At 39.8% G+C, this 27,552-nt stretch overlaps 7 protein-coding genes and 2 non-coding genes across 11 annotated transcripts; 6 read left to right on the forward strand and 3 right to left on the reverse strand.

The window, feature by feature from the left end:
* The first annotated feature begins 1,210 nt into the window (after positions 1-1,210).
* LOC147940410 (uncharacterized) lies at positions 1,211-4,570 on the forward strand. The gene is made up of 5 exons (XM_087461292.1): positions 1,211-1,993; positions 2,131-2,652; positions 2,770-2,930; positions 3,209-4,175; positions 4,286-4,570. Exons 1-5 carry the CDS (start codon positions 1,211-1,213, stop codon positions 4,568-4,570), a joined length of 2,718 nt encoding a protein of 905 aa, XP_087317418.1.
* Positions 4,571-4,757: 187 nt separating this feature from the next.
* On the forward strand, positions 4,758-9,933 carry LD (Homeodomain-like superfamily protein). 3 transcript variants are annotated; one of them, XM_010424273.3, is made up of 13 exons: positions 4,758-5,191; positions 5,570-5,597; positions 5,881-6,011; positions 6,140-6,507; positions 6,600-6,693; positions 6,779-6,872; positions 6,970-7,099; positions 7,199-7,232; positions 7,310-7,353; positions 7,444-7,532; positions 7,763-8,251; positions 8,388-8,902; positions 9,201-9,933. In XM_010424273.3, exons 1-13 carry the CDS (start codon positions 5,027-5,029, stop codon positions 9,801-9,803), a joined length of 2,784 nt encoding a protein of 927 aa, XP_010422575.2. In that variant the 5' UTR covers positions 4,758-5,026; the 3' UTR covers positions 9,804-9,933. The 3 variants fall into 3 exon arrangements, with proteins under 3 accessions (XP_010422575.2, XP_087318201.1, XP_087318200.1); XM_087462075.1 differs by having other exon boundaries at positions 4,760-5,191; positions 6,983-7,099; XM_087462074.1 differs by having other exon boundaries at positions 4,810-5,191; positions 6,965-7,099.
* An 847-nt stretch (positions 9,934-10,780) lies between these two features.
* LOC147940411 (small nucleolar RNA Z155) lies at positions 10,781-10,861 on the reverse strand. The gene has a single exon (XR_015564918.1). It is a non-coding gene; the product is annotated as a small nucleolar RNA Z155 (small nucleolar RNA).
* A 100-nt stretch (positions 10,862-10,961) lies between these two features.
* On the reverse strand, positions 10,962-11,050 carry LOC147940412 (small nucleolar RNA R41). The gene has a single exon (XR_015564910.1). It is a non-coding gene; the product is annotated as a small nucleolar RNA R41 (small nucleolar RNA).
* A 344-nt stretch (positions 11,051-11,394) lies between these two features.
* On the forward strand, positions 11,395-13,575 carry LOC104707842 (uncharacterized). The gene is made up of 3 exons (XM_010424274.3): positions 11,395-11,763; positions 12,388-12,743; positions 12,837-13,575. The coding sequence occupies exons 2-3, from the start codon at positions 12,390-12,392 to the stop codon at positions 13,410-13,412; spliced, it is 930 nt and encodes a 309-aa protein (XP_010422576.2). The 5' UTR covers positions 11,395-11,763; positions 12,388-12,389; the 3' UTR covers positions 13,413-13,575.
* A 254-nt stretch (positions 13,576-13,829) lies between these two features.
* LOC104707843 (chloroplast thylakoid lumen protein) lies at positions 13,830-15,716 on the forward strand. The gene is made up of 4 exons (XM_010424275.2): positions 13,830-14,286; positions 15,071-15,210; positions 15,304-15,376; positions 15,485-15,716. The coding sequence occupies exons 1-4, from the start codon at positions 13,953-13,955 to the stop codon at positions 15,592-15,594; spliced, it is 657 nt and encodes a 218-aa protein (XP_010422577.2). The 5' UTR covers positions 13,830-13,952; the 3' UTR covers positions 15,595-15,716.
* A 1,800-nt stretch (positions 15,717-17,516) lies between these two features.
* LOC147940413 (uncharacterized) lies at positions 17,517-17,993 on the forward strand. The gene has a single exon (XM_087461293.1). It carries the CDS (start codon positions 17,517-17,519, stop codon positions 17,991-17,993), a length of 477 nt encoding a protein of 158 aa, XP_087317419.1.
* A 1,441-nt stretch (positions 17,994-19,434) lies between these two features.
* LOC104709797 (glutathione S-transferase F3) lies at positions 19,435-20,787 on the forward strand. The gene is made up of 3 exons (XM_087463474.1): positions 19,435-19,894; positions 19,992-20,040; positions 20,122-20,787. The coding sequence occupies exons 1-3, from the start codon at positions 19,745-19,747 to the stop codon at positions 20,562-20,564; spliced, it is 642 nt and encodes a 213-aa protein (XP_087319600.1). The 5' UTR covers positions 19,435-19,744; the 3' UTR covers positions 20,565-20,787.
* A 784-nt stretch (positions 20,788-21,571) lies between these two features.
* On the reverse strand, positions 21,572-27,056 carry LOC104707844 (translocase of chloroplast 159, chloroplastic). The gene is made up of 2 exons (XM_010424276.3): positions 26,337-27,056; positions 21,572-26,238 (listed from the first exon to the last, which is right to left on the reverse strand). The coding sequence occupies exons 1-2, from the start codon at positions 26,395-26,397 to the stop codon at positions 21,737-21,739; spliced, it is 4,563 nt and encodes a 1,520-aa protein (XP_010422578.2). The 5' UTR covers positions 26,398-27,056; the 3' UTR covers positions 21,572-21,736.
* Positions 27,057-27,552: the final 496 nt, after the last annotated feature.

The raw sequence follows: 27,552 nt of genomic DNA on the forward strand, positions 1-27,552 counted from the left end.
AGCATGGTGGTGAGCAAGCCTTGGTCTGGGCTCCTTTGTGGTTTTTGTTTTCTCTTTTTCTGTTTTCTTTGAATAAGGCACCAATGGTTGATCCATATGGTTGTATTCTTCTTATGCTTCGGTTGTTATTGTTGCTTTTCTCTTGTATTTTTCTGGGTTGTACCCGATGTTCTTCAAGTTTTCGAGTAATAAATAAAACCTGTTGGCCCGGTGTTTGTCTTTGTTTCAATATGAGGTTTAGGTGGCTATCGGTTCATGGGCCTTTCCTGGGCCTGTTTTTTATTTACTCGACTATACAGATTTCTTATTTTGGTGGTGTAGCCTCTAGTAGTTGGGCTTTCTTACATATGTTGGGTTTTGCAGAAAGTTTTTGGCCCTTTCCTCTTATATCTGCTGTAAATATTACCCACAACTATCCTTATAATTTCATGGGATTTCTGGTTTGTATATTTTTATTGCATAGGGTCCAACGGTCTATTGGTGTTTCTTGTCATGCTCTCCTTTTCCTAAGGGTGGGAGGAGATCATTGTGGGTGGCTTCACCCCCAAAATTTTCAAGTTTTTTCATGAATATAGTAAGTTGGAATTGTCAAGATCTAGATAACAAGGCCACCATTGGTAATCTCCGGAATTTATGAACCAAACATCGGCCTGATTTTTTATTTCTTAAGGAAACAAAACAATCGTACTTTGTCTTAGAAAAATTTGTGGGTCATTTTGGATACAAGAATCTTAAAACAGTTGAACATATTGGTTGTAGTGGGGGTATGGCTCTTTTTTACAATCAAGCTGATTTTCAGGTAACGATTTTGTTCGAGTCTAATCGGTTAATTGATATTGAAGCGGTTTTTAAAGGACGGATAATCCACTTAACTTTTATATATGGTGATCCAGTTCCTAAGAATCTTGGTTTGGGAACGTCTGGTACGAATTAGTAATACTCGTTCCTCTCCTTGGTTTGTGGTTGGGGACTTTAATGAGCTGCGAGGGAACTATGAAAAGCGTGGGGGAAGTTACGACATCCTTCGTCTTTCCTTTCTTTTAATGGAATGATTCAGAATTGTGGTTTTTTGGAGTTTCCCTATCTTGGGGATTGTCTGTCCTGGAGAGGTTGACGGGACAAAAAACCAATCCGTTGTCGGTTGGACAGAGCGTTAGGGAATGAAGATTGACATGAGTTGTTCCTGGACACAATCACTGAATATTTGCCGATGATAGCATCGGATCATAAGCCTCTCATGGTTAATATTGGTGCCAAGCGGCCGCGGGGGAAACAGACCTTTATTTTCGACCGTCGCTGGATTGGTAAGGCGGGATTGATGGATGCGATTAATATGGGCTGGGACGGGGATTTGGACCCGGGTTCAGATTCCTTTGTGGATAAAATTGTGAATTGCCGAAGGGCAATCTCCCAGTGGCACAAATCACAAGTTCCTTTCGGCAGGGACACCATTGAGGATTTGAAACGTCAATTAGAGGTGGCTCTGGAGGATGATTCTATTCCTTCTTCTGTGATCTCAGATTTACAAAATAGGTTGCGCCAAGCATACGAGGATGAAGAAATTTATTGGTATCAAAAGAGTCAGAATAAGTGGATGCGATTGGGAGACAAAAATTCAAAATATTTTCATGCCCAAACAAAGCAGCGACGTGCTCGCAATCGGATTACAGGTTTGTTTTCTAAGGATAATATTTGGTCAACTGAGGATGGTGACATTTGTGACACGACGGTATCATATTTCGAGGAATTGTTTACTTCAACAAATCCGGCCAATTTGGAGGAGATCTTAAGAGAGATAAACCCGGTTATTACATATGAGGAGAATGAGCGGTTTATAGGTCCGGCAACAGAGGCCAAGGTAAAGTCAGCTTTATTTATGATGCACCCGGATAAAGCCCCAGGTCCAAACGGGATGACCGTTTTGTTTTTCCAGAAAGCTTGGGGTATAGTGAAATTAGATCTTGTGGCTTTGGTTAATAGGTTTTTGTGGAGGGTATTTTTGATAACAATCTTAATCGAACTCATATTTGTCTTATTCCAAAGGTGGTCAAGCCAACTAGGATGGCAGAATTGCGTCCGATTAGCCTATGTAATGTGTGATATAAAATCATTTCAAAAATATTGTGCCAGCGGCTTAAGAGAGTTTTATCGGGCCTTATTTTTGAGACCCAATCGGCTTTTGTTCCTGGCCGATTGATCTCAGATAATATCCTTATTGCACAAGAGATGTTTCACGGTTTACGTACCAACCCGTCTTGTAAAGGGCAATTTATAGCAATAAAAACATATATGAGTAAGGCTTATGATAGAGTTGAGTGGGAATTTCTCGCGACTTTGTTACACAAAATGGGGTTTGCAGAGGTATGGGTGTCGTGGATAATGTTTTGTGTCACTTCGGTTGAGTATAGAGTTCTTCTCAATGGCCAGCCCAATGGCTTGATCATTCCTCAGAGAGGGTTACGGCAGGGGGATCTTTTATCTCCTTATTTGTTCATTTTATGTATGGAGGTTTTAATTGCAAATATACGGAAGGCAGAAACAAACAAGCTTATTACTGGGATAAAAGTGGTGAATAAATGCCCACCTATTACACATTTGTTGTTAGCAGATGATAGTCTGTTTTTCTGTAAGGCGGATAGGGAAAAATGTCGGGTAATTTTAGATATCCTAAAACAGTATGAATCTGCTTCGGAACAACAAATAAATTTTGCCAAGTCATCGGTTCAGTTTGGCCATAAGATTGATGACACAAAGAAGTCGGAATTATAGGATGTCCTTGGGATCACAACCTTGGGCGGTATGGGGTCATATCTAGGTTTACCTGAAAGCTTGGGTGGGGCAAAAACCAAAGTTTTTTCCTTTGTTCGTGAACGAATTCAGAGTCGAACGAATGGTTGGACGGCAAATTTGCTTTCAAAAGGGGGAAAAAGGTAATGATTAAATATGTGGTTACTGCTGTCCCGACTTTCGTGATGTCTTGTTTTAGGATACCAAAAACAATTACATCCAAACTTACGAGTGCAGTGGCGAATTTTTGGTGGAGCACTAATGGTCAATCAAGGGGCATGCATTGACTTGCTTGGGAAAAATTATGTGTCAGCAAACAGCTCGGCGGTCTCGGTTTTTGGAATGTAGACGATTTTAATTCCGCCATGTTGGCTAAACAGTTATGGCGTCTGATTGATGCTCCGAACTCACTGTTTGCCAGGGTTTTTAAAAGTAGGTACTATAGGAATACGCATCCTTTGGATCCTATTAGGTCTTACTCCCCATCATACGGATGGAGAAGTATATGTTCTGCTCGCTCTTTGGTTAATAAAGGACTTATTAAACAGGTTGGCTCCGGGGACACCATTTCCATATGGTCTGATCCTTGGGTGCCAGCTCAATCCCCGAGACCAGCTTTAAGTAGGGGCCCGATAAAGGACCTCTCTCTTCAAATGAATCATTTAATTGATCGTGAGACGAACACTTGGCGGATGGACATGCTTCATGAGCATTTTGATCCACTTGATGTGGCTTTGATCCAGGTTATACCATTAGGAGGAAATCAAAGGGGAGACCCTTTCGGTTTGCATTTCACGAAAACAGGGCGGTATACAGTCAAATCAGGTTATCACACTGCACGACTTGATGTAAATCAGCCTTTCATGGCTCGTGGCTCTGGGCCAGACATAACACCCCTTCTCGCTAGCGTTTGGCGGGTCCGATGCCCTCCAAAAATTCAACATTTCATGTGGCAGGTGTTATCTGGATGTATTTCGGTCTCGAATAATCTGGGACGTCGTGGTATTGCATGTGATTTAGGATGTGTTCGCTGTGGAGCGGAGGAGGAGACCATAAATCATGCAATTTTTGTTTGTCCTCCTGCTCGTCAAGTATGGGCTTTAGCCCATGTACCGGTGGGCCCACTTTCCTTTCCGACAGATTCGGTGTATGCAAATTTGGATCATTTCTTAGGGCAGCAGAATCCAGGGGCTCATGTTGTGGCTTTTTCTTGGCTTATGTGGTATATTTGGAAAGCTCGGAATGCACGAGTTTTTGAAGATATTGTGGAGAAACCAGAGGATATTGTTAGGGTTGCAGAAGGAGAAGCTACAGGGTGGCAGCAGGCTCAAGTAGAGGATGATGTAGACATCTCTCACCCTATCCCTGTAGGTTTATCGGGTCTGGGGGTACTACTTCACTCCCACCCGTTTTCTCGGTCTATCGTTGCTTTATAGATGGTTCCTGGAAAGCAGGAGACCAATTTGCAGGTGCTAGATGGTGTTGTACCTCGCTCCAGGTTGTGTCACCGCTGATGGGCGCTAGGAATTTTCGTCGAAGTCTATCACCATTACATGTCGAAGCTGAAGCTTTTCTTTGGACGATGCGGTATATGATTGGTCATGATTTCCGAGACGTGGCTTTCTATACGGACTGCTCCGATTTGGTGAAGATGGTGTCTTCTCCTTCTGACTGGCCAGCCTTCACGACGTACCTGGAATACATCAAGATTGATAGGGAAGAATTTTCATCTTTTTCTTTATCTTTAATTTCAAGAAATGCTAATGTTAGTGCGGATTCCTAGGCATGCCAAGCGCGTACCTCTCCGTATCATGTTTTGTTTGTTAACAACTTTCCTTCGCATTGGCTCGTTTGAGTTGATATTTTGTTGAAAAAAAAAAAAAATTTATCTATAGTAAAACAAATTTAACTTCATTCCTTTTTGCTTGCAGATCAGCTACAAAACGCAGCGTTTTAGCTTTTTCTTTTTTATAGTAGTAACTTATTTACTTTTATGCCCCCTTATTTTGCTGTCCTTTACTCAAACCCAAACCCTAACTCGGATTCGAAAATGTAAACCCAAACTTATTTACTTTTTTCTTTTCCGAGAATCAGAAAATTAGGTAGCCATGTTCATAGAATTCATCGTCTCACCACGACGTTTGAATCACTGAGTCCTAGATACAGACGTATATTCATTTGCTGATGCACATTTTGAATTCAGTTTGCGTATTGGTCTTCGAGTTTTCCGTCGGCGGCCATGGACGCGTTCAATGACGAGATAGAGATCGGGAGCTCGGTGGAGTCTTTGATGGAGCTATTGGATTCGCAGAAGGAGCTTTTCCATAGCCAGATCGATCAGCTCCAAGATGTCGTCGTTGCCCAATGCAAACTCACCGGCGTTAACCCCCTCGCGCAAGAAATGGTTGGTCATCGTTTTTGATGTTATATGGTATCGGAAGTTCTTTTCTTTATTTGTTTTGGGTAATGGTGTTTTTTGGCGATATGGGCAAAGCTGAGAAGGACAAGTTAATCGGGTTTAAGGGTATTGAGTCTAGCAAACATAGAGGTGTTTTTTTGTATACATTCTTATAGCTCGACCTCGTTGCTTCTTCTGTGAATTGGTTAGCTTCGGTGATAAAAGCTTTGCTTCACAGTTTAACTTCTGGTCCCGTTTGTAAATGTGGGTTCGTACTGTAATGGTGATGGTTCAGCTGTTTAGAAGTTACTTCTCCCTTTTCAAGTAATCATTTGTATCATCTCTGTTAAAGGCATTGATTCTGTTTTGCTTCTATTTTTGCAGGCTGCTGGTGCGTTGTCCATTAAAATTGGTGAGTCTTGTTTGGATTCGTGGGATCTTTTGGCATAATCATGCATATTACCGGGCATATGGACTGATTTTGTTCCCCTCAGTCTCCTTCAAGCATTTTTAGTTTGTTTTCGTATACTAAGTTTGTCACTGCTATCCTTTCATGATATCATTTCTTCTTCTCTTTGTCTTGAAGGCGTATCACAGAAAGTGTTTCAATTTGTTGTTGATGTGTTCCTTAAACAAGCACACCCAACTGTTGCTTACTTGATACCTCGTATCTGATGAAGTTTTAAATATTTCAGGAAAGCGGCCAAGAGACTTGTTGAATCCAAAGGCTGCTAAGTATCTACAAGCAGTTTTCGCAGTTAAAGATGCTATTAGTAAGAGGGAATCTCGGGAGATAAGTGCTCTATTTGGCATCACAGTCGCCCAGGTATTGTTCTTCTTCTTGATAAGTACTCTGTTTGGCGATGCCTTTTGAATTATATGTCAGTTTTGATCTGTCATGTTGAGGTGCTCATGAGACTTTGGTGGTATCCCTATTATTTCTTTCAATGGCAGGTTCGAGATTTTTTTGTTACTCAAAAGACAAGGGTAAGGAAACAGGTCAGGCTTTCAAGAGAGAAGCTAATTTTGTCCAATTCAGATGCTCTACAAGGTGATGGTGTTACGGAAAATAACAATGCCACAAATCATGTTGATCCCGTTCCCTTGAACTCTGTACATCCAGAGGCATGTTCTCTAAGTTGGGGTGAAGGTGAAACAGTGGCACTTATGCCACCCGAGGATATTCCACCCGACATCAGTGACTCAGACAAATACTTTGTTGAGAATATATTTTCTCTGTTGCGTAAAGAAGAAACATTTTCAGGCCAAGTGAAATTAATGGAGTGGATCATGCAGATACAAGATTCTTCCGTACTGATCTGGTACTAATTGAGTGTTTTCTTTCACTCAATGTCTTATATATTTTATAGTTTCTGTATTCCCATCTTTACTGTCATTTTCTGTGTGTGCACAGGTTTTTATCAAAAGGAGGGGTTTTGATACTTACAACATGGTTGAGTCAAGCTGCTGCTGAAGAGCAAACAAGTGTCTTACTCCTTATCCTGAAGGTACTAGATTAATATACTTGCAGCCGGATTGCTGAAAAGAAACTAAAAATTGTTGTATTATGGATAACTGATATATAGCACGCAGGTTCTTTGTCATTTGCCTCTTCACAAAGCATCTCCTGAAAATATGTCAGCCATATTGCAAAGCGTCAATGGACTTCGTTTCTATAGGACGTCAGGTGTAATTTCTTATAAACTTAAATGCTGTGTTACTTTCATTAATGCCAAAGTTCGTGTTGTGATTTCTTCGATTTCATTATCTGATTTGAAGATCAGACATATCAAACAGGGCAAAAGGTTTGTTATCAAGATGGACCAAGTTATTTGCTAAAATCCAAGCTATGAAGAAACAGAATCGTAACAATTCGCAAATTGATTCGCAGAGTCAATTGCTTCTGAAACAGAGGCAAGTTGTAGTTTATGTGTTGGCTAGATACTTTTTTCTTACCTCCAATTTTGTTGTTTAGTGACATTTTTACTCATTGAATTCTGCCTTGTTATGCAGTATTGCTGAAATCATGGGTGATACTAGTAATCCTGTAAGTGGGACATACATTAATCTTTTCCTATTATTTGTACTACGTCAGTTCCATAAAACCTGTTTTCGTTGTAACAGGAAGATATACTTAGCCTTACAAATGGAAGGTCAGAGAATGTCAGGTATCAGTTTGATTTTTTACTTGCATCTAAAATATGTACCCTTTTGATGGTTAGGTGGTCTCAGAAATATTGGTTGTATTTTTGGTCCAGGAGGTTTGAATCGTCACAGGGTCCAAAATTGTTACTTACTTCTGCAGATGATTCCACCAAGAAACACATGCTTGGTTCAACTCCATCATGTATCCTTATGTTTGACCTCTTTTTTTTGAAGCACCAAATGTTTACATTTTCTCATTTCATTCGAAAAGTTAGCTTTTTCAACTCATAGACTGCTTGTGTAATTGAGTCGGTATTATCCATGTGAAACCTGCCATGTCAAAAGAGCAGCCAGATACTTCGCTTCATGTTATGGTCCTTTTCCTAGCACAGATAATTCTTTGCTTCAAAGTGTTTCCTTAGCTTGGAGCAGATAACAAAGAACGTAGGAAAGTACAGATGGTGGAACAACCAGGCCAAAAAGCTGCTGGAAAGAGTCCTCAGACAGTAAGAATAGGAACTTCAATTCGAAGCCGCCCTATGTCTGCTGATGATATTCAGAAAGCAAAGATGCGTGCCCTTTATATGCAAAGCAAGAATAGTAAAAAGGAGGCTTTACCAAGTGCCATTGGTGATTCGAAAACCATTGTTCCTGAGAAGCCATTGGCTCTTCAGTCGTCCAAGGATTTTCCACCTAGTCAGAACAGTGAAGCTAAGACTGAAGATACAAATGTACCTTCAGCTATTCAGCCCGTTAATGGACCAGCCATAATTGTCCCGATACAAACTGATGAAATTAAAAAACCCTTTTTAACACCTTCTAAAAGCATTTCTAATAAGGTGGGAATTTTGGTGAAAATGAGTCCACAAACTATTCTCAAGAATTGCAAGAGAATACAGATTGATTGGCATGTACCTCCAGGTATACCATTCTTCAGATTTCTATCTCATTGACCACTTATGGAATAAGCTGAAAGTGACATTTCAGGGATGTTTCATTAGTTCACTTCTATTTTAGTGGTAGTTCAGATCCCATTCTAATGTCTAGATTTCTGCAGGAATGGAACTTGATGAAGCCTGGAGAGTAGCTGCTGGTGGTAATAGCAAGGAGGCTGATGTTCAGAGAAACAGAAACCGGCGAGAAAGAGAAACAACATATCAGTCTCTACAAACTATACCATTGAACCCTAAGGAACCATGGGACAGGGAAATGGACTATGATGACAGTTTGACACCTGAAATTCCGTCTCAACAGTCACCGGAAGAAAGTTCAACAGAACCACAGGAATCACTTGATGAACGAAGAACTGCTGCCGGTGCTGCCACAACCTCATCATCTCTAAGCTGTCCTGAACCTGATCTCGAATTATTAGCTGCGTTACTTAAGAACCCAGATCTTGTTTATGCACTGACTTCTGGCAAGCCCAGTAATTTAGGCGGCCAAGATATGGTAAAACTGCTTGATGTGATTAAGACTGGGGCACCAACTTCGAGTAGTAGCTCAAATAAGCAGGTTGAAGAAAAGGTCGAAGTTTCTCTTCCATCTCCCACTCCAGCAACTAATCCTGGAATGGTGCGTTATTCGAAACCTATACACCCCAAATTCCTTGGACATATCTGGGGAACCCTAATGACAGAGCATTGTTGCCAAATGAAATCATATGGTTAATTAATGATGGGAAAAATCACATATATATAGAAAAAACAAACAAAAGAACTACAACAAGCTCTAGATAGCACCAAACCGTTTATTAGTCCTCCCCAGCTGTTAGATCTGTAACCTGATGAGTACAATGCCTTCATTACAAGATGTTCATGTTCACTGTTTCTTATCCTATTTATTGAATTAAAAGTGTATTCCAATTTTGCAGAGTGGATGGGGACAAGAAGCAATTCGGAATCCATTTTCTAGGCAAAACCAAGTCGGTGCTGCAGTTGCTAGATCGGGTACTCATCTTCACGTCACCTCAATGCAATGGCAATCAACAAACGAACAAGCGATCCCACGACATGCTACAGCAGCATATAATAACTCGCTCATATTGTCTCACACGGAAAGACAACAACAACAACAACAACAACAACAACAACAACAACAACAAATGCAACCACAACTTCATCACAATCATCATCTTCAGCAACAACCAATCTCAACAACATCGTATGCAGTAAGGGAAGCGGTAGGACAAATGGGCACAGCTACATCGTCGGGTTCATGGAGGTCGCAGCAGAGTCAGAACAGTTACTACTCACATCAAGGAAACGAGATTGCAGTGGCGTCACAAGCTTCTTCTTACCAAGGGAATAACCAGTACATGAGTAGCAATCGAGGATATGAATCATGGAGTCCTGATCATAGCCCAAGTAGGAACCATCCTAACGTGAGGGGGCAACAACAACAACAGCAACAACCATCGAGGAAATATGATTCTTCCTCTCACCCTTATTGGAACCAAAACAAAAGATGGCGTTGAGACAAATATATGAGATTTTTGTTCGTTTTGATCTTCAATACAATACTTGTCTGTCAGGGTTCAATTAGCATTTTCACATCTTGGAACACAGATTTTTCATTATTATTATTAACTCACCAAAGATTCATAAGAGATAGACAATAAACTGAAAAGATCGATAAAATTAACTCTACTATATCTCTCAGTCCGGTTTAAAGTTTTTCAAATGTCAAATTATGTTACCATTAACCGCCGAAATTGGATATCCGAATAAGTTTTGTAATCGAAATTTTGGTGAAGATTGTTAGAATTGACTTTGATCTTATTCTTCCCCCAATTTTATTTTTCCCGGACAAACATGACATAAAAAAGGTTAAAAACCAATACGGTTTATCAACATCTTATGGCGTTGAGATGACCAGCAATCTAAACAAGCAAAGTAAAAATCACATGACGAAACAAATATTGCCAGCTGCGCATTTGTTCACTTCTTTTCATCTGAACCTAGAAAAATAGCTCTAAATGAGTAAATGTCATCAAGTTCCCAATATTAACAACAAAGACATCAGCTCTTTCAAGCAATTTTGGAGTCACTTTTAAACCCTATGTCTTGTAAACCAACATTGTCCATAGCGAAATTGTAAAGAATTTCAACTTCTTTTAAATTGAAAAAGCTTCAAGAGGACAACTACAATGTATCTCGCCGGGTTATCCTTTTTATCTTGTCAGTTTACGATACGACAAACTATTTTTGATTAATTGCCTGATAAATTTATCTTTGAAGTTTCAATTTTGGTCCCATGTAAATTACCTAGCTGTATGTTCTGCTTAATCAAGTAAACAACCTCTCTCGACTTTGGCTCGTTCCAATTCGTCTCTCGAAGACTAGTAGGCAAGTATCACGAACAAGTTAGTGGTTAAAAACAAAAAGGGCGGAAAAAAAAACTACGAAAATCTGATTCGAAACCAAAAAAAAAAACAAATAAGAAAGGAGAGCCAATTGATCAGATAATTGTAGTCTGAGTTTTGGTCGACAGAATAAATCAATATTTCCGAATAATCATATCATCATTCCATTGGCTCTTTTCTCATCAACAAAGCAAATAATAAAAACAGTTTTTTTTCCACCAAGAAAACTGAAAATTGATTAAAAAAAATAAAGTAAATAATAAAAAAGTGTGAAGGCTCAGAAGGATCCATTGGTAAATTTTCTAATCAGCGTATATTGCATCATAAAATAGGTAGTTTTTCATCATCACTGCCTTCACTCCTAAACCCTAATTCCCTAATTGTTATCCACCAACATCAAACTCAAAAAAAAATTCGACAGAATTTAAAAAAAAAAAAAAAACTTTTTAAAAAAACAACTGAATCAATCATAGCGAACTTAGAGATAAAAAGAAGAGGAATCATCATCGGCACAAAAGAATGAGTTGAGAGAAGAAGGAGTTTACAGGCGGCAATATATATAAGACAGAGGAGAAAGCTAGGGTTTTACAATTCCTTGCGGAAGAATCGGGTCGGTTCCGTTCGTTTTAAGTGGGCTTTATGAAATTACATCAAACTCGGCCCATTAGTTATTTATATGTATTTGGCCCGTGAAGTTTTCACTGTTCATAACCCGACGATGCCACGTAGACCGAGACTGGGGAGAAAAAAAAAAAAAAAAAAAAAGAGTAAAAGTTTCAGAAGAAATTTTCCGGGAAACGGCAAAAGAAAATATCAGACCGAAACGGGATTTATTCTTCGTCTGGGTCCATTTTTAATTTTTTTTTTTCCAAAGAAACGCACCGTATTGTCGAAGCGATGATAATTGGGAAATTTCTTCGACGACTTTTTTGTAGTGCTTTCGAAAATAAGAAAAAGGGTGAAGAAACCAAACCCTAATCGAGCTTCTCCTTCTCGGAAATGTCGCCCTGATTCCGCCACTTTTGACTCCGGCGCCGATCTCACTCTGTCCGTGAAATCTGATTCTGCCAAGGTATGCGCATTAAATATCTCATGAGACTAAAAGTTTGATTGAAATATTTTTAAGTAGCTACTTCACCTACATTTAGAAGATTGTGGATTTCTAAGTTTAGTTTTGCCAATACCGTGTAGTCTCTCTCGCTTACTAGAGATGGTTTTGCTTTTCATTGTTCAGCATCGTTAGTGCCTGGTACACGTTTTAATTTACCGTGATCTTGTTCTTTATGGGTTGGATAACCTCTCTGTCAGAAGAGTCTTTGTAGTTTGTGGTCACTCCTGTAAACACAACTCCGTGGCATTTGTTTCTGTCACCACTCTGGTGATGTTATTTCTGGATATTTTTTAAGATTGCTAAATGTGAAATCTGTGACTTTTTGTTGGACGTTGCACTTGTGGAGTACACACAGATTTATATGATCAAATTGGAACCTTAGTGTACCCTCTTTGTTTGTGTGTCTGTGAATAACCAAGCTTTTTTTTTGTTTGTTTGTGATATTAATGATGTGCATAGAATTGTACCTTCTGTTGATTGATCATTTTATAATTTTTCTTTGGCTTCCTCTTTGTGATGAAATGGGCAAATCACTTTCTGACATGTTATCCTTTATATTCCGTGGTTTTTACATAAATGAATCAGGAATGGATCAATATGGCATTCCAGTTCAGAGAAGACAGATGAAGCACAAGGGGAGAAATGTTGTATGGTCTGTTGGAATGGACAAGTGTCTGATTGAAGCTTTGGCTGTCCAGGCGAAAAACGGGAACAAAGTAGACAAATGTTTCAACGAGAGTGCATACACTGCTGCTTGTGTTGCGGTTAATACTCGTTTCAATCTAAACCTCAATAGCCAAAAAGTTATCAATCGCCTGAAGACGATTAAGAAAAGGTACAGAGTGATGAGAGACATACTTAGTCGAGACGGATTCTGGTGGAACTCGAGCACAAAAATGATCGATTGCGAAAGTGATGAGCTCTGGAAAAGATATATTGCTGTAAGTGTATATATCCCCTCATAATCTCTGCTCTTTCACTAAAAGATCATCCTTCTTTGTGCACCATTATCAACTTCAAATTGGTTGGAACAGGTGTATCCAGACGCAAAAGCATTTAGGGGAAAGCAAATTGAGATGTATGAAGAACTTAGAACAGTATGTGGTGACTATCAAACTTCAGGTCGATATAGCAAAGTGAAGAGTGAAAGCAATCATCATCTTAACGACATAAAACACTTTGAAGAAGACTCTGTTTCATTCCCTTTAGCAAGTTCTGAAGAACATAGTGATACAGATGGAACTGAGTCATACGCAGGAGGAGCAAATGAGTATATGCATGAAGAGTCTCAAGATTATCCTCCTCCTCCTCGAGATCCTGTAAGACAACCTTCTAAACGTCCTCGAGACTTGGATCCATTCCAAGAAGCAATGTTTGCAGTTGCTTCTAGCATTCGTCGCCTAGCTGATGCAGTGGACCAAAGCAAAACTTCGATCAATACAGAGGACTTGTTGGAAGCAGTGATGGAGATTGATGGGTTGGACGAAGCAAAACAGATGTATGCATTTGAATATCTGAATGGTGATCCAGTCAAAGCTAGAGCTTTCATGGCTTATAATAAGAGGATGAGGAAGATGTTTTTGTCTCGACAGTTTTGGTGGTGGAAGTAACTAACGGATTTGCTTCTATGGCCTCAAAGAATCTTCCTCTTTTTTTTTTTTTTTGGGTAGGATCTATAAGTTTGTATTGTTAATGGTAAAAGTTGGATATATTTTGGTGAGGCCAATTTGGTTTTGTTGTGAAATCATTAATCTAATATGATTTATATCCCAACTAGAATTTTCAACCAAATGAAATCTTAAATGTGTTCTAAAACATCATGTCTTTTTGTCCAAATTCTAAACCTTAAAATCTAAAAATTAAACCCTAATTGTTCCTGCAGAAATTTTGTGATTAGCAAGTTAATATCATTGATCAAGTAATACATCATAGACCAAAATCTCTAATACACTAATGAGTAGTTATGTTTCTTTATTTTAAAATTATTAAGAAGAAAATTTAAATAAAAATAGTGAGAGTGAGTGATTGGAGGAAAATAACACAACGCAACACAATCTTAGCAAAGGTGACCTTATCCACTCATAAAAACATTCTTCTTCGAAAATGCCAACTAGAAATTTCAAAGAGAAGAAGAAGGAGAAGCATAAAAGATGGCGAAATCACTCCTATGCTCATCAACGCTAAATCCATTCTTCTCCACCACTCTCTCATCTTCGGCGTCTTCGAAGAAGACCCAAATTGCATACTCAGGAAACAGCAAGAACCAGACATCGTCTCTGTTATGGAACAGAAGGGAACTGTCGCTTGGGTTTATGAGCAGCTTAGTTGCGATTGGTCTCGTGAGTAACGACAGAAGAAGACAAGACGCGAATGCAGCGATTCTTGAAGCTGATGACGATGAAGAGCTTCTTGAGAAAGTGAAGCAAGATCGGAAGAAGAGGATTGAGAGACAAGCTGTTCTTAATTCTGCTGTAAAGGAGAAAGGTACTTCTTTCAATTTTTCCCCTAAATTTTTATTCCATTGAAATGATCAAAGGTTACATCTTTAGCTTTCATAGTTTAACTTGGCTTGTTTCAATGCCATTTACATTGAACCTTAGTCTGGTTTTGTTTCGTTTATCTTCCTTCAATTCCTCCACATGAAGTACTCAGAACAAATTGATGGTAAAGTTTTCCCCTTTTGAGGACAAATGTGTTTTCAGAGTCAATTGGTTTGTTCCAATGCCATTTACATTTTGCCCTGATCTGGTTCAGTTTCGTTTATCTTCCTCTAATGCCATATGAAGTTATGGAAAAGTTTTACTCTTTGTGTTATGGTCTTCATAAGTAAATGGTTTTGTTTCATTTCTTCTTCCTTCAATGCCTCATGAAGTAATCAGGACAAATTGATTGAAAAGTTCACTCTTTTAAGGACAGATGCGTTTTCACTTTGTGTTATGGTTTTCATAGTTAATTGGCTTGTTCCAATGCCATCTACATTGAGCCCTAGTCTGGTTTTGTTGAACTTATTTTCCTCCAGTGCCACATGAAGTACTCAGAACAAATTAATGGAAATTTTTTTACTGTTTTGTGTTTTTCTCTTTGTGTTATTCGTAAGTAACTGGGCTGTTCCAATGCTACTTAACATTAAAATTTAATCTGATTGTGCTTAATTTATATTCCTCCAATCCAACATGAACTAAATCATTTTGATGAAAAGTTTTACTCTTTTTCGGACAAATCTGTTCTGGTCATCTTGGTTCTCAACCTAAAAGGATACAGTTTACAGGGTATTTGCAGGATCTTGTTTACAAGTTAAGTAAAGTAGGACAAGCCATTGAGAACAATGATCTGCCAGCTGCAGGTTTGGTTTTGGGGAAAGGCGTCGATACCGAATGGGTCAAAACCGTTAATTTGGCTTTCACAAAGGTCTTTGCTTTGCTTCTTTACGTAAGGTATACTTTCTTAAATAACTTTTTGTTACTGTTTGTTGAAGCATCCTTCTTTGTGTTCTTGTGACAGTTGAGTACAAGCCCAGAAGAGAATACAGAAGTGGAAGCATTTAATTCATCATTAGCTTCTCTTATTACATCAGGTCTTCTTCTTCAATCCTTTTTAACTTCTTTATTCACAAGAATCAAAACTCTCATTACAACATTGTAAATATCTTCTTCAAACTTGTTCTTGATTCTTTTTTTCACAGTGAACAAGAACGATATAGAGTCATCGAAGCTCGCTTTCGTGTCATCGGCTGGCGCATTTGAGAAATGGACGACTTTGACAGGTGTTTTGGAACAGCTTAAGGGACTGTGATAGGCTACAAATTGATTATATGTTGTCGTTTTTCGTATTTTGGGACAGATTGTCAAAAAAAGAGGATTTGTTTCTTACTTGCCTTGCATGGGTATCAAATCAACAAAGTTATTATCGTCCTATTGAATACCACAATTGACCATTGTCAATAGAAGTGCACATCAAAAGGAACTAGGAACCTTTCTTATTCATCCCCTCTTAATTAACCAATCAAAACACAATATGTCATGTTATATCATATTAAAAAAAAAAAAAAATACAAAGCAAATTAAGGAAACAATTTCTATAGATTTTTATTAAAGAAACTTATTATAGGTATTCGGGTGTCGAGAGCTTGCCCTGCGATTTCGCACCTATTATTCGCGGATGATAGTCTATTCTTCTGTCGGGCCAAAAAGGAACAATGTGAGGTTATTCTAGAGATTCTTCGGCAGTACGAACGAGTGTCTGGTCAGCGGATAAACTTCCAAAAGTCATCGGTTCAATTTGGGCACAAGGTAGAAGCGAACTTGCGTGAGGAACTAAAAGGCATTTTGGGAATCACCACTTTGGGTGGTATGAGCTCATATTTAGGAATTCCGGAAAGTCTTGGAGGCTCAAAGACAAAAATGTTTTCCTTTGTTCAGGATCGCTTACAAAAACGAACGGGTGGCTGGCCTGCCAGACTACTTTCCAAGGGAGGGAAGGAGATCATGATCAAATCGGTAGCGACTGTCGTTCCTACCTTTGTCATGTCATGTTTTCGCCTTCCGAAAACGGTCACACGAAAACTCACTAGGGCGATTTCCAATTTTTGGTGGAGTTCGTCCGGGGAATCACGCGGTTTACATTGGATCGCTTGGGACAAATTGTGTACTGATAAGATAGAGGGTGGTTTGGGGTTTCGGTGTTTGGATGACTTTAACACTGCGTTGTTGGCTAAACAACTCTGGCGGCTAGTTACAGCCCAGACTCCTTGTTTGCTAAGGTTTTTAAAGGTCGTTATTATAGGCATTCCAATCCGTTGGATCCGATTAAATCCTACTCACCGTCTTATGGATGGCGTAGTATGGTGTCTGCTCGCTCTCTGGTAAACAAAGGACTGATTAAACGAGTAGGATATGGTGATTCCATTTTAGTATGGTCTGATCCCTGGATTCCTGCCTAACTCCCGAGACCAGCACTACGTTCCGGATCGTCTATCGATCCTACGCTTCGAGTTGAAACTTTCATTGACAGGAACTCTCTCTCCTGGGACTTGGCGTTACTTTCGGCCTTTTTCAAGCCGGAAGATGTTGCCATTATTTCTGCTTTACCTCTTGGTAATTTGCTTTCACCGGACAGGCTGGGGTGGCACTTGACAAAAACTGACATGTACACAGTTAAATCTGGGTAAAGCTTTGAGATAGGTTCCAGTAGATTCTCCACTTACTTCTGGCCCAAATATTATATCTCTTCAAGCTTTTGTTTGGCAACTCCGGTGTCCACCAAAAATTTGGCACTTTTTGTGGCAAGCACTTACAGGTTGTGTAGCAACCGCATCTAATCTACGGCGTCGCGGTATGGGTTGCGAAAGCGAATGTGCTCTTTGTGGCGGTGATGAGGAGACAATAAACCATACATTATTCGTATGTCCTTCGGCTAGACAGGTTAGGGCGTTGTCCCATTTCCCAGTTTCTTCGGGCATGTTTCCCTCAAACTCTATCTATGCAAACATAGACTCATTATTTTGGAGATTCCAACAGATCTCTTCGATTGATGTTTTCCCATGGATCCTTTGGTATATTTGGAAGGCTAGAAATGATAAAATTTTCAGCAACTTGGATTCCAATCCGCTTGCGATTTTATGACTAGCGGAGGAGGAAGCAAAACTCTGGTTTTCGGCACGGGGGGATTCCCCTGGGATATCTCTACAGAATGGTCCCCGACCACCCACTAGTCATATGAATATTGCTAGTAGGACGGTTAGGAACCATGCAAATGGTTGTAGATGTTTTGTGGATGGATCTTGGAAAGAGACGGACCGGTACTCTGGCAGAGGGTGGTATTGTATTCCCCCGGAGGGGGAAGCTCCCATTATGGGTGCATCTAACCTTCGTCGTAGTCTATCACCACTTCATGCAGAAGTGGAAGCTTTAATTTGGGCAATGAGATGTATGATCGGAGCGGATAATGAGAATGTTGTTTTTCTCACCGATTGTTCTGATTTGGTGAAGATGGTGTCTTCGCCTTCCGAGTGGCCCGCATTTAGGACGTATTTGGATGACATTGAAGCGGATAAGGACGAATTTCTCTCCTTTTCTTTAGTCTTGATCCCTCGTTCACAGAATGGTATTGCAGACAAGCTGGCGCGTCGTGCTAGAGTAGAGTCGCATCAAATTACCTATGTCAACGAGTTTCCTACCAATTGGCTTCTCTAAGCTAATCTTGTATGATGTTGTCAAAAAAAAAAGAAATTATGTAGGTATTGGGTTTACGAATAGGGGTTAAGAAATTAAACAAACAAAAATAATCAATATTATCTAAACAAAACAATTTTAAAATCATTAATTTTAACATTATTTATAATTTTTTTATTATAACATCTAAACTATAAACACTCTTTTATAAACCCAAATCGGTAGTTGGCGATCATGGTATCAGGCGCGTTCTCATCGTCGAACAGATGGCGGAGGAATTCTGGTGCAAATAGTTCCCATCAAACTATTTCTTCTCTTAACAAACAGAAAATGGTCAAAGCAATCTCACCTTTGCCTTTTCCATTCGCCTAATGGTACCAAGAACCTCACATTTAAAGACCATGCCGCGGACAATGAAATATCTCTGCAAGTCTCCTCCCAAAAGTTTTGCAACATGTATGTTATTGATGTTGGCAGCCACCTTTTGATACATATCAAATGATAAACCCATTTTTGTTTTAGTAATCTTATGTATACCCATCGATAGGATTACATGCGGAAAACGCTTCTATGACCATGTTGTCTTATTCATTGGAAGTGTCTGAGTCTTTAGTTATATCTGTCAAGAAAGGACTTCGCTCAGCCCCACCGTTGACGCTGAAATACTTATTATACGAGATTAGGGGTAATAGCGGAGCTAATCTTTTTAATCTAATCATTCCCAAAGGCTAATTGGTTAGTTATGATTGCTAGAATGGTAGAAAAACATTATAAATCCAACCTAGCTACTCATGAGGTTTGATAAAATTAAATAAATGGTAGATGTAGTGAATGATTTTTATGATAATGACCGAACTAGAAAAATATTGGATATATTTCACGATATGCAAAAAAGATCAATAATTTTTTCACAGATATGTACCACACGAAACATATTCTGTCCGCTTATACCTACATATTCATTTTGTAATTTTTTTGTTTAATGAATATTTTTTTCATTTTTGTTGTAATATTATTTGTATTTATGTACAATGGGTTAAATTATCTTGTATATTATTATTTCATTGTGAAAGGAAATTTATGTTTATACAATTGCTTCTGTTTATCACTTTCCCATCAATTATACAGGTTCTTTTTACCCATTTAAAAGCTTATCAGATTCCCATGGGCTTCTTGTGTATTAATACAACTGTATCGACCATCGAGTTGAGAATCGACCATATATGCGTTCTAACGAGAAAAAAAATATGATTATTGATTATTCGAGTAGAATTTCTGAACTATATTTTAGAATTCTTGTCATATTTAATTGAAATTTGTATGGATTTGAGATCTGTTAATATCATTAACTTGATAACTCTTCCTAAATTGGTTCCCTTGTCACAATTATAAACCTAAAGTATACATCACAAACGTATATATGCCAAACATATAAAGCTCTTGCAGTCATTTGGGCATTATATTACGCACTTTGTTTGATCTTTTCTCTGAATACATTGAATGCTTTTATTACAACTTTATCTCCTAACCAATGTAAAAACAAAAAATCCAACGTTAATCAATCCAATTCAGCTTTAAAAAAATCCGCTAAGACGACTAGTCAATATTGGTAGCGACGGCATTGTAGAAGCGTTAATATTACTGAGAGCGCACAAATGCTTCTGTATAAATACCATCGCTACTTGTGTCTTATTTCATCACATTCTCACCTTCAACATCAAACATCACATCTCTTAATCCTTTGTCAGAGAGTTTCCTAGTAACCAAATCAAATGGCCGGTATCAAAGTTTTCGGACACGCTGCTACCACTTCCACCAGGAGAGTCCTCATCGCCCTCCACGAGAAGAACCTCGACTTTGAGCTCGTTCATGTTGAGATCAAAGACGGTGAGCACAAGAAGGAGCCTTTCCTCTCCCGCAATGTAAGTATATCTTATCTATGTGTTTGTTGTAACTTGTAAGACAAGGCCAACTGTTTTTTATATATCTGTCCTGGATCTTGAATGTTTTCTTCTTCAGCCTTTTGGTCTAGTTCCAGCCTTTGAAGATGGAGACCTCAAGCTCTTTGGTACGAACTAAGTTTTCCATGCATCATCTTCAATCTCAAATAAATCTGATTCACTAATATGAATTGGATATTTTTGTGCAGAATCAAGAGCGATTACTCAGTACATAGCTCACAAATACGAAAACCAAGGAACCAACCTTCTCCCAGCTGACTCCAAGAACGTATCTCAGTACGCGATCATGGCCAATGGAATGCAAGTGGAAGCTCACCAGTTCGACCCAGTGGCTACAAAGCTTGCTTGGGAACAAGTATTCAAGCTCATCTATGGCTTGACTACAGACCAAGCCGTTGTTGCGGAAGAGGAGGCTAAGTTAGACAAGGTCCTCGATGCCTACGAGGCTAGGCTCAAGGAGTTCAAGTATATGGCTGGTGACACTTTCACTTTGACTGATCTTCACCACATTCCCGTGATTCAGTACCTGCTCGAAACTCCCACCAAGAAGCTCTTCACCAAGCGTCCACGTGTCAACGAGTGGGTGACTGAGATCACCAAGAGGCCAGCTTCCCAGAAGGTCCTTCAGTGAAGTAATTTCTAAAAGGAAAAACAATGGCTTTGCTTCAGTCACAAATAGTAATGCTAAGAGTAAATAAGCGGCGGCCTCATCGCCCAATTTCTCAGTACTCTGTTTTGTTCTTTCTGTTGTATCCTCTGTTTTTCTTTTAGTTATGTGAGTGTGTTGTATGTCTTTGAGAAATCTTTTGTCTAATCTACAGGCGCTTTTAAATTAAATCAATCTGTTTAACTAATGCAAAGATAGCAATGTCTCTTAAACATAGAGTTACCTATTAATGAGCTTGTATACAAGGGACTTTAGTATTGTGGAAATCTTACTTACGAACGTTTCTCCTGGGCATTCTTATCCTTAAAAGTTTCCTTGCTTTGTCAGGTACGAAAATGACAAAAGTAAAGTAGTCTTTATCTTTCAAATTAATTAGACGTCACAAAACAAAACACCATCAGGTTTCTGGACCTATTCACCACCTCTCAATAAGTTACAGAAACGTTTTTTTCAGCAGTTACAAAAACGATTAGAGCAGCAAGTTTTGTCTTTTTCACCATTGATCACGGATCTTGAGCACCTAAAAATGCTAGGTGCTAAAAATGCTTTGCAGATAATTGCATACTCTGGTCATCATCCTTTAAAGTTTAAGGCTTTTGCCAATAATCACATATTCCATAAAGATCACTTTTGCTACATCAGTTACAAGAAATGTCCTTTATTCAGAGTGCGTCTGTCAGGAGTGTGGCAGAAGAAGCCTTACAGATTTCTGAACTACTGAAAAGCTAAAACACACCATTACCTACCTTCAAGGAAGAACATCCTGGTTTTAGTACAAACAAAATCTTATTAACAAGGGTATGCACCTGCTTCGTCAACGAAAGTTTGATATCTTCTGCAGAAATTTTGAAGTAACAAATTTGCAAACACAAGCCGAGCAACATCATTAGCATGACATGTAGAACCAAATGAAAACTGCACTAGGCTCCATTATCATCTGAAGAATGGTAAGAGAAGCTGAGAAGGGCTACTGAAAGTGAAAAATTACTGATACATGATAAATCCGAAGGGGAACCTCTCAACAGAACAAAATACAACTTTGATAAATCTCAACAAAGTTTTTATTAAAGTAGGGGGAAAAAACATTAACTGAAACCAGTAATATAAAAAAGATCCTTCTGCAGCAGAGATATTTTTTAGTACATGCTGTACTTGTCGTTCGTAGCTTCTGGTCGAATGCTCTTGTAGATGGACATGGCAATTGGAAGAATGGCCGTGAGAGCAATCTGCAACTGATCCGAGCTGCTGGTTCTGACTGTGATCTGTCCGCTCATCTTGTTGTTAAGTCCTGCACGAAGCGCGATCTTTGAGTTCCTTCCAACAGAGACTTGAGATTGGAGATTGGCTCCAAGGGCTAAATCGCCTCTCCACTTCACCAGAGACAGCCCTAAAGAGGATTGATCCTGCCCAATAGGGAAATCAGCTTCCCTAAGCCTGACCTCGAGGTTCGCACCATAGGCAGAATCTCCCTGTGATCGCATTGTCCCAGTGCTGCCCACAAGAACAAACCTTTTCCCCAGTGCTATTTGATCCTCGAGTTTAACACCAGTGGCAATGTTTTCTCCCAAGAAAGTCACTGACCCTCCAACAGTCGTCTTGTTCTTCCTCAAGTTCTTGAATTTGGTTTCTCCTCTAACCACATAAGCCAGCTGCTTCCCTACATTCTGGATATCGAACCCTGCCATAGTGGATCCATTCTCGCCGTGCTTAGCAGACACCGACGAGTCCAAATGAATGTTGAACTCTTTCTTGTCCTTGGTGACTTGGACAGTAGCCGTAGCAGGGAACCGGTTTGCTACAGCAAGACTATGTTCTGCATTGACGCCGTCATATCCACAATCATGGTCCCAACCATGGGTGTCCAACACTGGCCTGGTTAGGAGTTGTGAAGTGGGCTCCAGAAAACGGTATCGGTAAGCTGAGTTATCACTATCAAATGAAGGTGGCAAAACCATATCGGGTAACGGAACTGGCACTGCAGCTGGAGCCCCGTTTTCTGGATCCTCATCTTCTCCCAGATAACCAAACTCACTTTCACCCACCTTCTTCCCGTTTTTCTTCATTTCTTTCATCCTCTTTAATTCCTCTCTCCACTGCTTCTTCTGCAGGAGCTTTACCCGATAATCATACTCCTCGAAATATGCCTTTTTCTGTTCTTTTGAGAGTTTTGCAAGTTGGGTCTTTCGAAGAGGCTTAAATGGTGGCAGCTGGTCATACTCATCATCTTCCCCATCTTCCTGCTCAGAATCAGATACATCATCAATTTCAATATCAGAGTCAACACTATCACCACCTTGGTCTCCAGGGAGCTTAGGGTGTGCACGAGACTGCAACAGCCAAGACAACAAGTAAGGGAGAGGTGGGGATCGAACTCGGAAACCAAATACTTTACGATGGTCGATTGGTTCTTGAGGCTTCAATAGAGAATTTGCTTCAGACAAAACCTTTAGGGAGTAGCACAATAACAACAGCTGAGGTCTCCAAGTTTGGCCATTCGGGAGAACCTTCACTCCCTCCCGGTTCTTCCTACACAAGGGGTGATTCTCAACAAGAGAAACCGGATTCATCAGACTTGGGTTCATCAAGCGTAGATCACCAACGGCCTGTCCGATAGACTGTTGCACTCTATGTGAGCATTGCGCTACAAACACATCATAGCTCAATGGGGTGCCAGATGGGCCATCAGGAGGGGCAGAAGCAGCATGGGTCAATGTCACTATAGCGTTTTTCCATATGGATGAACCAAGAGAAGCAGTAACCGTCTTTAGCAAGGGTAAATTGTTCAAGTCCCTGGTCTGGGTATCAAGCCGATCCACATAAAGAACAATATCAGGGGGACACTTCTTCATTACCTTCTTTACAGAGGACAACATTTTTGCATTTGTACTTTGATCCATCGCAGCAGACTTCAAACCCGGAGTATCAATAAAGTTAATCTTGACACCACCCACTGTTTCAGAAATTTCCCTAACCGAAGTGGTTGAGAGCCCAAAAGCATCAATGGACGTCTTCTGATTTCCCAAAATGGAGTTTATAGTAGCACTTTTCCCCACCCCGGCTTTTCCAAGGACCAGTATGTTTAGAGAGAAGTTCAAATCTTCGTTTCCCTCAGCCTCAGACTCCACAGCTTTCTTCTTCGCAGCATCAAGACTGAATAACTGCCCAGTTTGTCTCCCAGCAAGTAGTGCAAGACGGTAAAGAACCTGCGCTGCAATTGAATCTTCTGCGGAGTGCCCCAACCTTTGCAGAAGTCTCAAAAACTTCACACGAAGGCTTTGCAACTTCTCCAATTTCTGTTTCTCTTCCTCGCTCAAGTTAACCTCAGTCTCATCCGCCATTGCAACATTAGGATTGGAAAAGATGTTGGAACGGTTTGGACGTGGAGCTGCTGCAGGTTTCAAGGGCCTTAACGATGAACTCAAACCAGCTGGTCGATCCATAGAGAAAAGCTTTGTACCATCTTGAGATGTTATGGTAAAATTGCCACCTTCTGAACTTCCGCCACCAGTGGCTGCCTTCAAAAGTGCAGCCAAAGCTGCAGAATCAAACATTTTCTCCCCACCTTCATCCTCTGTGTCTACATCCTCGTCAGAATCGGTGACAACCTGGCCATCAATTCTATCTGACATACTGTTAGAAATGTTTGCTTCATCAGAATGTGCCTCAATACCAGAAGAAGCCTTTTCCAGCTCTGCTAAGAACTGTTTTGCAGCTTCAGAACTCCCAAATATCATCTCTTCAGTTTCTTCTTCACTTTCAGACCCATCAACCCCGATAACACCTTCTCCAGAAGGTTCCTGGTTCACTTCCTTTCCTTCAAAGTTAAACTCACGCGAAGAAACAATGTCTTCGACTGGGAGCTTGTTTCCACCCTCTTCAGCATTGTCTCCTTCGGAAACTTCCCGAACCTCCGGGTTAGGGTTTGCTTCAAACTGTGACTCAGCTGCGGGATTTGAATCCTCTTTTACATCAATTGAATCTACGTTTGAACTTTCAGAAGCAGGCAATTCTTTTTCTTCCACATCCACTTTTGGTTCGTCAGACTCTACTTTGGCTGCCTCTGATATTTCCTTAGCAGCCAATTCAATATTCCCATCATACGCAGCAGTCAGGTCATCAGGTTCCTCAATACTTGGGATGGTCTTGTCAACCTCATCATCTCCACCATCTTCCTTAATTTCAGCCTCCTTCGCTGCCCCAACAACCGCAATCCCTGGCTCTGCAACATTGATATCAGCATCAACAGACTCCACCACAGAGGAGTCAACAGTAGAGTCTCCTTCCCTAGTCAACTTCTCTCTTCTTACCTCCTCAGTGGCCTTGTCAGATTCAAGTTCAACTCCACCAACTTCAACTTGGCCAACTGGTTCAAACTTATTATGAACATCAACAATGTTACCATCAGTTTCCAGCACCTCACTCGCCTCTACATCTCCAACAACCACAACACCTGGCTTCGCCACATCTACATCCACAGCTTTTATAGCAGATGAGTCCACTACAAAGTCTCCCTTGTTGGTTAACTTAACACCTTCTTCATTAACAACGCCACTGGACACACTCTCCTCCTCCTTGGTCCCATTGTCAGATACTGCACTAGCTGCCTTAAATACCTCAGCATAACTCATATCCTTCTCCAATCCGTTAGCTTCTTTCACATCCTTCGGTTCCGTCTCACTTTGGACAGCTACAACCTCTGGCTCTGAAGCATTGGTATCCACAGATTCTGGTTTAGGGGAATCTGCTCCGCTAGTCAATCTTTCCCCTACCTCCTCAGTGGTCTCATCAGACTCAGGTTCAAATCCACCACCATCATCGTGCCCAATTTGATCAAACTTATTAGACACTTCAAGGTTTTCCTTATCGGCATTAATCTTCAACTCATCACTTCCCTTGGCGTCTTCTACAACAGCGACCCCTGGTTTTGCCACATCAACATGCACAGATTCTACAGGGGACGAGTCCACTACGACGTCTCCTTTATCAGTTAACTTGACACCATCTTCTTCAATAACACTATCAATTTTATCGTCAACATCAACTTTTCCACTCAACTCACTCTCCTTCTCATTGGTTTCATCTGCCTGTTTCACCTCATCATCATCTTTTTTCACTCCAACATCTTCTTCCACATCCTTGACTTTACTCTCACTCACCGTTTCCCTTTCCGGATTCTCATCCACCACTACACCATCTGCGGAAGCTTGTTTCTCTCCAACATCAACACTCCCGTTTTCAATCTTACTCTCACCATCGTCTTTAACATCTTCCACGCCCTCACTACTAACCTTCTTTTCCTCCACCGCAACCCCAACACCATCAGAAACATCCTCCGGCTTCGGAGATAACGAGGAAACATCATCTTCTCCAATTGTTTCACCAGAAACAACAACCTCAGGCTTAGTAGTGGTAGCAGAATCTTCCTTTAAGGAACCACCCTCGCCACCATCCTTTAAGGAATCATCCTTCTCCTTATCGGCGTCAGGTAAATCATCATCAGCTACACCCTTATCCGAATTACCAGACAAAGCAGCCTCCCAAGAAGAATCCAACTCCTTCCCACTACTCACAGCACCACCATCCTCCTTACTGGCGGCTGCTGCAGCAGCGGCGGCGACAACAGAAGCATAGGTTTTTCCTATAACCAAACCAAAAAAAATCAAACTTTCCGATTAAAACCCTATTCCCAAAAAAAAAGCATAGATTAAAAGAAGAAGATAGAAACGAGAAAGAAACCTGATTGCCCCGAAGCGTAGAAAGGGTTCGTTGGTTCTGGAGTTACAGACTTGGACTCCATTTCCGCTTTGCTACTGGAGGATTTATCAAAACTCTTATCTCCACAAAAACTTGTGGAGGAAGGTGAGATTGCGATAAGATTAAAAAAGGGTTTTAGAGATTTTACCCTTTTTTATGATTTGAGAGAATTTTGGTGCTCCCCTCTTCGAACAAGAGAGAAGAATTTGGGAGAGATAAGGTCAGTGAGCGAACAAAAATATGACTCTTTTTGCTTTGGGATTTTATCTTCTCAGTTTGTTTGTTTTTGAGGATGATGCCGAAATTACTTATTTACCCTCACCTCTCTAAGTTGGTGAAGTCTTCCAATGCGCGCTGCACACTTAAACGCTGTCGTATTTTGGAAACTGTTCTTTAAGGAGGGGGGCAAACGAAGAGTTTACAAGTTTTTTTTTACGAGAAAATTATTAAGTTGTGGTTAAAAATTTGAAAAAAATGTCTTTTTTTTTTTTTAAATCTATATGAAGAATTCTGATTTTATCACTTTTTTTTGGGAAAGTATTTACTATTTGATAGTTAATATCTTCCTCAATGAAATATGTTTTGATAGGCTCACCAAATCTAGGGTTTTAAAAGTCACCAGAATGAGGGTTTTGTTATATCTTCTCTTTACTAAAAACCAAAAAACCAAACACACACACCTACAAACAACAACCAAAAGACGAGATAACATTTGAGATTGCGTTTTTATAAAGAAGAAGAAAATAAATCTTTTTTGTATTCTTCCAACCCGAAAATTGCTTGGCCACACAATCTTTTCCTTAAATAAAAAAAAATTATTTCCACCATTATCTATGATTTTTTTTTTCTTTTTGATTTGGATTCTTGTATATTATGGATTCCAAAAATCAGGCCGAGATTACCGTTTCCACATGTTAATGGGCTTTTATAAGGCCTAAAAATAGCCCGAATGTTTGTTCGTAATCCAAAATTGCTAATTCTTTAGTTAAGAGCAATTAAAGATATTCAGACACAACAAATCTTTTTAAAATCCCCCCATACTGCAAATGAATCTGACCACATGCCACATTTTATGTTCTGAATTCAAACTCTTAAAAGAATTGCGACATGATCTTGAATCTATACCAACTCAATATTAAATTTTTACATATTGTATACTAAAAATCAATAGTTGTTTGCTTATAAATTTACTTAAATA

Source organism: Camelina sativa, chromosome 8, assembly GCF_030686135.1.
Source record: "Camelina sativa cultivar CO46 ecotype springtype chromosome 8, ASM3068613v1".
Lineage (NCBI taxonomy): Eukaryota > Viridiplantae > Streptophyta > Magnoliopsida > Brassicales > Brassicaceae > Camelina > Camelina sativa.

Excerpts from the sequence above, each read along its gene's own strand:
- LD (XM_010424273.3), top strand. The coding sequence starts at position 5,027 with ATGGACGCGTTCAATGACGAGATAGAGATCGGGAGCTCGGTGGAGTCT. Across the intron at positions 6,508-6,599 it reads GATTCTTCCGTACTGATCTG|GTTTTTATCAAAAGGAGGGG; the intron begins GTACTAATTGAG and ends GTGTGTGCACAG. Across the intron at positions 8,903-9,200 it reads CAGCAACTAATCCTGGAATG|AGTGGATGGGGACAAGAAGC; the intron begins GTGCGTTATTCG and ends CCAATTTTGCAG.
- LOC147940410 (XM_087461292.1), top strand. The coding sequence starts at position 1,211 with ATGATAGCATCGGATCATAAGCCTCTCATGGTTAATATTGGTGCCAAG. Across the intron at positions 2,653-2,769 it reads CGGATAGGGAAAAATGTCGG|GATGTCCTTGGGATCACAAC; the intron begins GTAATTTTAGAT and ends TCGGAATTATAG. Across the intron at positions 2,931-3,208 it reads CTTTCAAAAGGGGGAAAAAG|GGTTTTTAAAAGTAGGTACT; the intron begins GTAATGATTAAA and ends ACTGTTTGCCAG.
- LOC147940413 (XM_087461293.1), top strand. The coding sequence starts at position 17,517 with ATGAATATTGCTAGTAGGACGGTTAGGAACCATGCAAATGGTTGTAGA.
- LOC104707842 (XM_010424274.3), top strand. The coding sequence starts at position 12,390 with ATGGATCAATATGGCATTCCAGTTCAGAGAAGACAGATGAAGCACAAG. Across the intron at positions 12,744-12,836 it reads TCTGGAAAAGATATATTGCT|GTGTATCCAGACGCAAAAGC; the intron begins GTAAGTGTATAT and ends TGGTTGGAACAG.
- LOC104709797 (XM_087463474.1), top strand. The coding sequence starts at position 19,745 with ATGGCCGGTATCAAAGTTTTCGGACACGCTGCTACCACTTCCACCAGG. Across the intron at positions 19,895-19,991 it reads AGCCTTTCCTCTCCCGCAAT|CCTTTTGGTCTAGTTCCAGC; the intron begins GTAAGTATATCT and ends TTTCTTCTTCAG. Across the intron at positions 20,041-20,121 it reads TGGAGACCTCAAGCTCTTTG|AATCAAGAGCGATTACTCAG; the intron begins GTACGAACTAAG and ends ATTTTTGTGCAG.
- LOC104707843 (XM_010424275.2), top strand. The coding sequence starts at position 13,953 with ATGGCGAAATCACTCCTATGCTCATCAACGCTAAATCCATTCTTCTCC. Across the intron at positions 14,287-15,070 it reads TTCTGCTGTAAAGGAGAAAG|GGTATTTGCAGGATCTTGTT; the intron begins GTACTTCTTTCA and ends TACAGTTTACAG. Across the intron at positions 15,377-15,484 it reads AGCTTCTCTTATTACATCAG|TGAACAAGAACGATATAGAG; the intron begins GTCTTCTTCTTC and ends TTTTTTTCACAG.
- LOC104707844 (XM_010424276.3), bottom strand. The coding sequence starts at position 26,397 with ATGGAGTCCAAGTCTGTAACTCCAGAACCAACGAACCCTTTCTACGCT. Across the intron at positions 26,239-26,336 it reads CTACGCTTCGGGGCAATCAG|GAAAAACCTATGCTTCTGTT; the intron begins GTTTCTTTCTCG and ends GTTTGGTTATAG.